Source organism: Hoplias malabaricus, chromosome X2 (assembly GCF_029633855.1).
Source record: "Hoplias malabaricus isolate fHopMal1 chromosome X2, fHopMal1.hap1, whole genome shotgun sequence".
NCBI classification, from domain to species: domain Eukaryota; kingdom Metazoa; phylum Chordata; class Actinopteri; order Characiformes; family Erythrinidae; genus Hoplias; species Hoplias malabaricus.
The window spans coordinates 53072467-53084274 of record NC_089819.1 but is presented as its reverse complement, the minus strand read 5'-3'; the positions used below and the strand labels follow the sequence as shown (position 1 = coordinate 53084274).

Here is an 11808-nt window from a genome sequence, read left to right as displayed (position 1 = left end):
TGTCTAATATCAGAGTCAATATGATCCCGAGTCTCTGCTGTGATCAGTCTTTCCAAAGCTCAGCCTTTAGGGTCTAAACTATAGCCACAAAATTCAATCTCAGCTGGACCCCTCTCTCTCTCTCTCTCTCTCTCTCACTCTGTTCTCTCTTCCCCTCTTCTCTTCATTAAGAACCTCTTCTTGCTGTCGATCTGCTCTTTTCCATGCCTTCCTTTCTTTCTTTTTCATATTTACTCTATTTCTTCCTCTTTTCTTTTTGTCTTTGTCACTGTCTCTTTTTTGTGGTTCTCTCTCTCTCTCTCTCTCTCTCTCCCTCTCCCTTTTTTCTCATTCCCTTCCACTCTTAACATCCATAAGGACTCTCTCCCTCTCCATCTCTTGCTGTGTCTTGCTTTTTCTCTGTGTCTCCTTCTTTTTTGCGTCACCTGCTCTTTCATATTTACTCTTTATTTCTTACTCTTTCACACCCTTGTTTTCTTCACTGTTTGTCTCACTACCTCTCATTTTCTTTCTTCTCTCTCTCTCTCTCTCTCTGTCTCTCTCTGTTCTGTAGGTCAGCTCTCAGGTTGGAACTGTGATGGATCTCTTCTCCACTGCTCTCTCTCTGGCTGGGCTCGTTGCCCCTGATGATCGGGTCATTGATGGCCTGGACCTGAGTCCAACCCTCTTCAACAACACACTGAAGGACAGGTGTGAACACACACACACAACACACACACACACACACTCCATTATGTATGACACACCTCCACAGCCACAGGGGCAGTGACCCTGACCATCACACTTCTGTACCCAGTAGGATAGATCTAGACAGTTCTAAAAAAAAAAAAAAAGAAAGAGAGAAAAGAGAAAGAGAGAGAGAGAGGTAGAGCACAATAATATGAGAGAGAGAGAGAGAGAGAGAGAGATACTGATGTATAGTGAGGTCAAAAGGGTACAGAGAGAGTGAAAGAATGTTATAAAATGTGCGACAGTGGGATTATGGAGAGAGAGAGAGAGAAAGAGAAAGTGCAAGTGAAAGAATGATAAAGGAGAGGAGAAGGAAGGAAACGGAGAAAGAAATTCTGATGGAAAAGAGAGAGAAACAGTGGGGGGGTGCGGAGAGGGAGAGACCACCCGGGTGAATAAGGTGTTCCAGTGGTAATGGGATGAAGCTGTTGTCCTGCAGTGCGGGGTGAGTTTATCACTGAGATCCAGCACACACTCCAATCCTGTTACACACACACTCTCTCTCTCTCTCTGTGCAGGGCTGTCTTCTATTACCGCGGCAACCAGATGATGGCGCTGCGGCTCGGACTCTATAAGGCCCACTACTGGACCTGGAGTAACTCATGGGAGGAGTTTAACAAGGTCACGACTAATGAGCTCTTTCTACATCTGTGTCTCTCTCACCTGCTGTCTGTCTGTTACTCTCTCTTTGTCCTTCCATCTCTCTTTTTCTTATTCTCTCACTCTCCCCATCTGTCGGTCTCTCTTTCCCTCTCTCACACTCTCTCTTCTGACTCACCATTTCTCTCATCATCTCTCATGATCTCTCTATCATTCTTCTGTTTCTCTCTCTTTCTCTCTCTCTCACTCTCTCTCTCTCCTGACTCACCATCTCTCTCTCTCTCTCGTCATCTCTCATGATCGCTATCATTCTTCTGTCTCTCTCTCTCTCTCTCGCTCTCTCTCTCTTTCTCTCTTCTGACTCACCATCTCTCTCTCACTCGTCATCTCTCATGATCTCTCTCTCTATCATTCTTCTGTCTCTCTCTCTCTTTCTCTCTTCTGACTCACCATCTCTCTCTCACACGTCATCTCTCATGATCTCTCTCTCTCTTTCTCTCCTGACTCACCATCTCTCTCTCTCTTATGATCTCTCTCTTTCATTCCTTCTCTCTCTGTCTCATCATCACATGATTGCTCTATCATTCTTCTGTTTCTCTCTCTCTCTCTCCTGACTCACTATCTCTTATTCTCTCATGATCTCTCTCTATCATTCCTCTGTTTCTCTCTCTCTCTCTCTCTCTCTCTCTCTCTCTCTCTCTTCTGACTGACCATCTCTCTCTCTCATCATCTCTCATGATCTCTCTCTATCATTCTTCTGTTTCTCTCTCTCTCTCTTCTGACTCACTTTTTCTCTCATCATCTCTCATGATCTCTCTATCATCCTTCTGTTTCTCTCTCTCCTGACTCACTATCTTTCTTTCTCTCATGATCTCTCTCTATCATTCTCCTCTTTCTCTCTCTCTTTCTCTCTCTGTCTTTGCTTCTCTCACTCCACATTCTGCCATCTCCGTGTTCTTTCGCTCTCTCTGTCGCTTTCTTTCTGTGTGTGTGTGTGTGTAAACTCTGCGCTGTGTCATGTGTGTTTTTTTAAGAGCTAACAACAGAAATCCCTTCAATTCATGGGAAGTATTCTTTTTAAACATTGCATCAGCGGCGCCTTATAGAAGAGCCTTGAAGATCAGGCACTAATGAATATTAATGAGGCAGGGCACACTCCAGCATCATCTGTCAGCCGCCTGCACCACGGCCATCCTTCACACTGAGGGAGAGGAGACGGACAGAGACACGGACAGAGAAGAGGGTGAGAAGTAAAGGAGAGAGATGGAGAGAAATAATGAATGAGGGACGAGGAGAGAGGTAGGAAGAGACTTAAAGAAGGGTGGGAGAATGAGAGAAAGAACCTGGGAGAGAAGTGGAGGGAGTGAGCACGAGGGTGAGGGAGATAAACAGAGGGGTGTGGAGTGTGTGTAGGAAACGAGAATCGAGAGAAATGAGAGAAAGAACAGAAAGAGAAACTGACAGAAGGATTATAGAGAAGTGGAAGAAAGTAGGAGAAAGTTTAAAAAAGAAATAGAAAGATAGAGAGAGCAACAGAGAAAGAAGAGAGAAAGAGGGATCTCGAGGTACAGATGGAAAGAAAGAAGGAGAACGAGTGGCAGACGGTGCAGGAAACATACTGAAAGGTAGAGAGAGAGAGCAAGAGAGAGAGAGAGGGAGAAAGAGAGAAGACATGGATAGCGAGAGACAGAGAGGAAGAGACAGACAGACGTGTCTCTTCTTCCTTGGGAAGCGTCCTCTGCATGTCACTCCTCGAGCAGGGCCTGGTCCTGGGCTTGTCGTCTGCAAGTTTGTTTTATGGCCCATCGGCCTCTTAAATTGCTCTCTCCTGGAGGACCACAGAATCAATAGCGCCTCCTTTATCAGCTCATGTGAACTGGAGTGGAACTTCACAAATAATGGCGGCTGATTGCCTGTGAGCTGTCTATCGATTGGCTGTGCATCGGAGAGGAGAGGGGAGAGGAGAGGGGGAAAGGAGAGAAGAGGAGAGGAGAAGGGGGGAGGAGAGTAGAGGAGGAAAAGAGAGGAGAGGAGAAGGGGGAGGAGAGGAGAGTAGAGGAGAAGGGGGAGCAGAGGAGAGGGGGGGAGAAGGGGGAGCAGAGGAGAGGAGAAAATGAGAAGGGGGAGGAGAGGAGTGGAGGGGAGATGAGAGGAAAGAGGAGAGGAGAGGAGGAGAAATGAGAGGAGGAGAGGAAAATAAACAGGAGAGGAGAGGAGAAGGGGGAGGAGAGGAGAGGAGAGGAGAAGGGGGGAGAAGAGGAGAGGAGTAGAGGGGAGAAGAGAGGAGAGGAGGAGAAATGAGAGGAGGAGAGGAAAAGAAACAGGAGAGGAGGGGAGAAGAGGAGAGGGGAGAAGAGAGGAGAGCAGAGGAGAGGAGGAGAAATGAGAGGAGGAGAGGAAAAGAAACAGGAGAGGAGAGGAGGAGAGAAGAGGAGAAAGGGGGAGGAGAGGAGAGGTGAAGGGGGGAGAAGAAGAGAGGAGAGCAGAGGAGAGGAAGAGAGGAAAAGAAACAAGAGAGGAGGGGAGAAGAGGACAGGAGAGGAAAAGGAAGGGGAGGAGATGGAAGAGGAGGAAAGAAAAGAGGAGAGGAGATGAAGGAGCAGAGTAGAGGAGAAGAGGGAAGGAAGAACAGAAAATGCAGGTGAAGAGAAGAGAAGGTAGAGGAGGTGAGAGGAGAAGAGTAGTGATAGTGACAAAATAAAAGGAAACATAAGAGAAGAGAGTAGAGTATGGAGAGAAGAAGAGAAGAGAAGAGAAGAGGAGAGGACTGGGCTTGTTCCATCTTCACAGTTAATGTGTTTTTGGGGGCTTCACTGGGGGCCTTCACAGATTGCCAAACAATCTGACCTTTGAGTCCTGGCCCTCGCCTTCCCGCTGAGCTTTACTGAAATAGATTTTGAAGATTGAACGAGAGAGAGAGGGAGGGAATGAGGGAAGAGAGGAGAGGAGAGGAAGAAAGGAGAGGGAAAAGCAGAAAGAGAGGAGAGCAGAGGGCTGGGGTCGTTCCACCTCATGGTTAATGTGTTTTTTGGGGGCTTTGTTGGTGGCTTTTGGAGACCACAAGTGACCTTTGAGTCCTGACCCTCATCTTGACACTCAAACAGATTCGGATGATAGAGAGAGAGAGAGAGAGAGAGAGACAGACAGACAGACACAGAGAGAGAGAGAGAGACAGAGAGAGAGAGAGACAGACAGAGAGAGAGACAGACAGACAGACAGACAGAGACAGACACACAGAGAGAGAGACAGACAGACAGACAGACAGAGAGAGAGAGAGAGAGAGACAGACAGAGAGAGAGACAGAGAGAGAGAGAGAGAGAGAGACAGACAGAGAGAGAGAGAGAGACAGACAGAGAGAGAGAGACAGACAGAGAGAGAGAGACAGAGACAGAGACAGAGAGAGAGTCAGAGACATTAGGCTTTTTCTTTAAGCTTTTTTCCGAGCTCCTCTTTAAAACAGCCGTCTTTTCCCCCCTCCTGGTTTGTTTGCTCTTAAACTTGGTCGAAATGATGGCTTAATAGTATCGGTCACGCAGGCGCCTTCCTCTCCAAAGCCACGAGGGTCAGTCAAGTGCGAAATGAGAAATTTCACAGAATAAGTGCTTTTGCATCCGATGCTCTCTCTGCTGCAGAAGTCGAAGGAGGAGGAGAAAAATGAAAAAATGAAATAGTTTATTGTGGTTCGCGCCGGCCCCGCTATTAGACGCATGGCTGGATTATGTATATGTCTCTTCTTTTATGATTTTTGGTTCAGAAAGCTATTAATGACGGGCTTTGATTGGCAGCTTGTTGCGGGGTTCGTTCACGTTAAGGATTCGCCTGCGAACGTGGCTCTTTACCCAAAGCACTTAGTGCAATTTTGCAGCGTGCTATTGAAATATATAAAGAATTGACATTTAAAGAACTTATTTAGCTCCTGGCTTGGTATTTCAGAAAAGGTTTTGATGAGCAACGTGTTCCGTGAGTCATTTTCTTAAGAGGCATCCTCAAAGGCATCCTTCCTCCTGGCGGCAACACAGTGTGTAACACAGTAATAACTTCCGTAACCACTTCATTCTGATCCAGGTGGCGGTGGGTCCGGAACCCATCCAGAATCAATGGGGCGTGATGTAGGAGAACACCCTGGACAAGTGGCCAGTCCATTTCAGGGCATCACACACTCATCCAGTCACACACACACCTTTGGACAGTTTCAGACAGCCAGTACAAAAGCAGCTGGAGGAAACCCACGCAGACACAGGGAGAACACACCACACTCCTCACAGACAGTCACACGGAGGAAACCCACGCAGATACAGGGAGAACACACCACACTCCTCACAGACGGTCACCTGGAGGAAACCCACGCAGACACAGAGAGAACACACCACACTCCTCACAGACGGTCACCTGGAGGAAACCCACGCAGACACAGAGAGAACACACTACACTCCTCACAGACAGTCATCTGGAGGAAACCCACGCAGACACAGGGAGAACACACTACACTCCTCACAGACAGTCACCTGGAGGAAACCCACGCAGACACAGAGAGAACACACCACACTCCTCACAGACAGTCATCTGGAGGAAACCCACGCAGACACAGGGAGAACACACTACACTCCTCACAGACAGTCACCTGGAGGAAACCCACGCAGACACAGAGAGAACACACCACACTCCTCACAGACGGTCACCTGGAGGAAACCCACGCAGACACAGAGAGAACACACTACACTCCTCACAGACAGTCATCTGGAGGAAACCCACGCAGACACAGGGAGAACACACTACACTCCTCACAGACAGTCACCCGGAGGAAACCCACGCAGACACAGGGAGAACACACTACACTCCTCACAGACAGTCACCCGGAGGAAACCCACGCAGACACAGGGAGAACACACTACACTCCTCACAGACAGTCACCCGGAGGAAACCCACGCAGACACAGGGAGAACACACTACACTCCTCACAGACAGTCACCCGGAGGAAACCCACGCAGACACAGGGAGAACACACCACACTCCTCCTAGATTTAACAAACAGTGTGCTTAGCTCTCTGTGTGTTGTAGAATTAAACAGACTGATTTTATGACTGTTCCTTTAAGACTGATATATGGTAATGAACTCATTTCTGATTGGCTGTAGTTACCTGCTCAGTGCTGAAACAGCAGATACATAGAAACACTGGATGTTGAAGGGTGACATCACCAAACGTGTAAATAAAAATCAGGCCATTTTTGCAGCTTTGTTCCACTCTGGGACCGGGAAACGTCGGGTACGATTTGAAACGCTATCTGTGTTTACAGTGCCACTGTTTCAAAACATTGTATTAGTTTTCCAAGGTATGGGCTCTTTAATAGACAGCGCTGCAGTTCTCCTGCTTGACTTCATTCAGAGACCCTCTTTCAGAGTCTGGTGGGATTTTGATTGTTTCATGCCTCCAAGATCAGTGAAAAAAGGGGATAGGAGAGAGAGGGAGACACACACACACACACAGAGAGAGAGAGAGAGAGAGAGAGAGAGAGAGATGGAGAGAATGAAACAGAGCAAGAAGTGTCAGGCTAGATCACAGGGGACTGAACTCTTGCTCTGAAGTGTGTGTGAATGTGTGTGAGGGTGTGTAGCCCCTTGCCCTTCTCAGGCCTAGTAGTTGTCCCCTGGTGCACATACTCACACACACACACACATCTTTACTAGAGCATGCTTGTCTAGAGAACTTCAAAATATTGGAAGAGTACACTCCTGACCACCCCCTGAGATACACGCACAGCCACAGACACACACACACAGACACACACACACATAGACAGAAGCCCTGCAGTGTTAGCAGCAGGTAGATGCATATACGAAAAAACTAGGCCATTTAATTCATGAGCATTTTATTCAAATGTGTTATCTGAATTTTTAAGGGCTTTTTCATAAATCGTCACTGTCCACTGAAAATCATTTATTCATTCATTCATTGTCTGTAACCCTTGTCCAGTTCAGGGTTGTGGTGGGTCCAGAGCCTACCTGGAATCACTGGTTGCAAGGTAGGAACACACCTTGGAGGGGGCGTCAGTCTTTCACAGGGCGGCAGTCCACCTACCAACATGTGTTTTTGGACCGTGGGAGGAAACCCACGCAGACACAGAGAGAGCACACCACACTCCTCACAGACAGTCACCCGGAGGAAACCCACACAGACACAGGGAGAACACACCACACTCCTCACAGACAGTCACCCAGAGGAAACCCACGCAGACACAGAGAGAACACACCACGCTCCTCACAGACAGTCACCCGGAGGAAACCCACACAGACACAGGGAGAACACACCACACTCCTCACAGACAGTCACCCAGAGGAAACCCACGCAGACACAGAGAGAACACACCACACTCCTCACAGACAGTCACCCGGAGGAAACCCACGCAGACACAGGGAGAACACACCACACTCCTCACAGACAGTCACCCGGAGGAAACCCACGCAGACACAGGGAGAACTCACCACACTCCTCACAGACAGTCACCCAGAGGAAACCCACGCAGACACAGGGAGAACACACCACACTCCTCACAGACAGTCACCCAGAGGAAACCCACGCAGACACAGAGAGAACACACCACACTCCTCACAGACAGTCACCCGGAGGAAACCCACGCAGACACAGGGAGAACACACCACACCACATGAAACTTTCACACAGCTGCTGTGTTCAGATGTCGTAAACTAAATGCATAAAAATTGTGTTTTTCATTGAACAGCTTTGATAAATATATGTAATAAGCAAAACACCTTTTTTTTGCTGTCTAATATTGTGTGACATTTTGAGTTAGGACTGTTTGCTCTTTACAGACACACACACACACACACACTGCAGCCTGTCTGCTGGCCTGTTTGTTGTGATGTGGATGTTGATCCTGCTCGTAGACACAGAGTTATTGATGTTCCACGGCATGTCCCCATCCATCACTGCTCTTAAGTGAATCCTCTCCTGAAGGGCACTCCAGCGCCGTCAGTGCCTGGTCACTCCTGTCTGTCCGTGTTGTGGACGTGTAGCGCTCAGTGTTTTTATCCTCTTCTCTCACACAGGGAATAAACTTCTGTCCTGGTCAGGAGGTCAGTGGGGTCACCACACACACTCAGCAGGAACACACCATGCAGCCTCTCATCTTCCACCTGGGGCGGGACCCTGGAGAGAAATACCCAATCAGGTAAGACTTAAGGTGTTAGTGATGGTTTTCTCTTTAAAGAAACATCCAGTTTGATTCATGTCCCTTTAAGTGTGCAGTTACAGGCTGTAGACCATTTACTGATACACAGATTGTGGTAGCCATCTGCTAATCCCGCGTCAAGTCGTCAGTTTCTGACCACACAGCGGCTCCTGGCTAGACATCTGTTGACTCTTGCATGATTTATTAACTAATAATTCTATTACACCTCCTGCAGATTTTCTGTAGGTTGCAGTGAAACAATAGAAGCCACTTGTTACGGCTTCTTTTCAAACTGTTGCTAGGGTTAGTTCAACACGCTGAAGGAGAACTGCCCAGATCTGTCACATCAGCTGACAGACACCTGTGCTGCTAGCACTGCACACACAGTGATTAGCGTCCAACCTTCCCAACCCAGAAAGTGAAGCTAGTTGTGGTGCTTTTCCACTGCGTGGTACCTACACTACAGCTCTCACAGGATTCTTTCACTGGACATCGATCCAAATAACAATTGAATCTCTTCAAAAGACATGGAGATTATACAAAAACGTAGATTCTCTTTGGCCAGTTAGCGTTCTGCAAGGTATACACGCTCAACTCACTCGGAACCGCAAGAGAGCAGGTAATGGAACAGTACCCGGTTCCAGATACCAGGTACAACATTCTCCATTCTGCTGTCCTGGCCTTGGATGGCACAGAGCACTGTCGACAGTAAATACCTGAAGCCATACTGCCCCCTATGCTTCCTGTAATGTATTACAATCTGTCACATTATTATAGAACCCATACTGCACTCTGTTAGCTTGGATCATATGAATATTACAGAGTTTATAAGTAAATGATGCGTCGAGGCGGTAATGATCTACTGGTCAACACCGTGGACTGATTGTTCCTGCTGCTGTCTGTGCCTTCTTCATCTGCCTCCTGGAGAAAGGAGGGATGAGAGAAGGGGGTGGTGTGGAGGGACTGGATCCATAGGATCGATAGTGATTCTGGCGCTGGCCATGTGCTGCAGATTGATCGGCGCAGTCTGAAGAAGACTGATTAATCGCTGCTCTTTGTGATTGCAAACAGCACCTTTTAAAGATCGCTATCTGCACACGGCGGATAAAATTGCGAGACTGATCGCTCTGATGGAGATGGAAGGAGCCGCTGGTTAATGGACACTCTCGCGGTCATCCAAGCGCGGTGCGGTCAGAGTTAAACGCACTCCGAAGAAAGCAGAGGTCACCAAGATGGAAAACTGAGCCGATAGTCATGAATGTGTAAGGAGGACTGGTGCATTAGAAGGCGTAACGTGTTTACAGCGTCCGTGGCTGATGAACTCTGCTTGTAATGCTGTGCTTCTCTTTGAAGAAGGAACACATTTAACCCTCAACCTCCAGCTCCACTGCTTTCTGTTTACTGACCGACCGGCCGCTCTGCCTCTGTTTGCCTTCAGCTGCTTTCTTCAGTAAGATTAGCCCTCCATCCCTCGGGCTGTTGAAATCCCTCTAGGCTCTCTCTCTCTCTCTCTCTCTCTCTCTCTCTCTCTATCTCATTTATCTCTCTCTTTCTCTCTCACTCTCTTTCTCTCACTCTCTCACTCTTTCACTCTCTCACTCTTTCTCTTTCTCTCTCTCTCTCTCTCACTCTCTCTTTCTCTCTCTCTCTTCTCTCCCTTTAATTTATTTATTTTATATTTCTCTCTGTTTCTTACTTTACACTCTTCCTTTCTCTCCATCAATCTCTCTCTCTCGCTCTCTTTCCCTGTTATTTATGTCTTATTCTTTCTCTCCATCTTTTAAACTCACTTTATCTCTCTCTCACACACATCTCTCACAATCTCTTAATTTATCTGCCCCTCCCTCCTCTTACTTCCCTTTCCTCCCTCCCTCTCTCTCTATCTCTCTCTCTCAAACTCACTTTATCACACACACACACACACACACACACACTATTTATCTGTCCTCATGTCTCTCTCTCTCTCTCTCTCTCTCTCTCTCTCTCTCTTTCTCATTATCTCTCTTCCCTGCCCACAATCACAATCTTCCCTTTTATCTTGTAAAGGCATCTCATACCCATGCACACCAAAGTACTCTCTCTCTCTCTCTCTCTCTCTTTCTCTCTCTCTCTCTCTCTCTCTCTTCTCACTTTTTAAACACTCTCCGTTCTCTCATTCCTTTTTCCCCACTACTCTTTCTTCTATTCTTCGTCTCAGTTTTTTCTTCAGCTCCCTGTTGCCTCCTCCCTCACTCCTTCTCTCTCTCTCTTGAAGGGAGATGGAATAATTAAACATTAATGTTGTTTTTGATCTCTCTATCCCTTTTTTTTTTTGGACTGGAGCGAGTTGTGGTGGTGGTGGGGGGGCATTCTCCCAAGAAATCGATAACTGTGTTGAACGCAGGAGAATTTATTTGGCTGCCTTTCACAGAGCAGCCTTGTAGTGTCACACATTTAAACCCTCCCCATCCCCGCAATGCATGTGTGTGTGTGTGTGTGTATGTGTGTGTGTGTGTGTGTGTGTGGAGGGAGACATCTCTGCAAGTGCTTGAATGGGTTTTACACCCCCACTTTTCCCCCTCTCTCTCCCCCTTTCTCTCTCTCCCATTGTCAGGCTGTAGGCCCTGTGCTCCCTGGGCTCCCAGCTGGAGCGGCCCACACTCATTAATCTCTGTCTGCACCTAAAGAGCCACTTAAGATGATGTAGAGCCTGTCTGTACACATACCTCCAGTCCTGTGGCAGGATGACAGCACATCCCAATTCTGTACGGCACATCCCAAACCAACAAGGCACATCCCAGCATGGCACAGTCCATCCCAATTCAACACGGCAGGTCCCGGAGTAATACAGTCCGTCCCAATTCAGTGCGGCACATCCCAAACCAATATGGCACATCCCAGCATAATACGGACCATCCCACTTCAACGCATCTGATATGGCACACCCCAGAAACAAGACGGCATTTCCCAATCCAATATAGCTCATCCCAATTCAATACAGCACTTCCCAAATCAGTATGGCTCATCCCAGTATAATACAGACCATCCCACTTCAACATGGCACAACACAATCCAATATGGCATGCCTCAGTCCAATATGGCGCACTCTAAAAAAAATTAAAGGGATGTCCCTGCGTAATACAGTCCATCCCAATCCAATATGGCATGACGCAATCCAATATAGCGCATCTAAATCCAATACGGTACATCCCAACCTAGTCCATCACATCCTACCACACTTACAAATCCCAGACCAGCACAGCACATTACGATCTAACACTAGCACATCCAGACAAAGCTCTTCCATGGCTC

General features: G+C 47.6%; 1 protein-coding gene across 2 annotated transcripts in view; it reads left to right on the top strand.

The window, feature by feature from the left end:
- Positions 1–11808, top strand: part of LOC136676958 (N-acetylgalactosamine-6-sulfatase-like) — a 37461-nt gene that overhangs the window by 17848 nt on the left and 7805 nt on the right. For both annotated transcript variants that reach the window (XM_066654275.1, XM_066654276.1), the window contains 3 exons: positions 554–690; positions 1248–1350; positions 8396–8517. In XM_066654275.1, coding sequence (XP_066510372.1) covers positions 554–690; positions 1248–1350; positions 8396–8517 — 362 coding nt within the window. The remainder of the gene's footprint in view (positions 1–553; positions 691–1247; positions 1351–8395; positions 8518–11808) is intronic.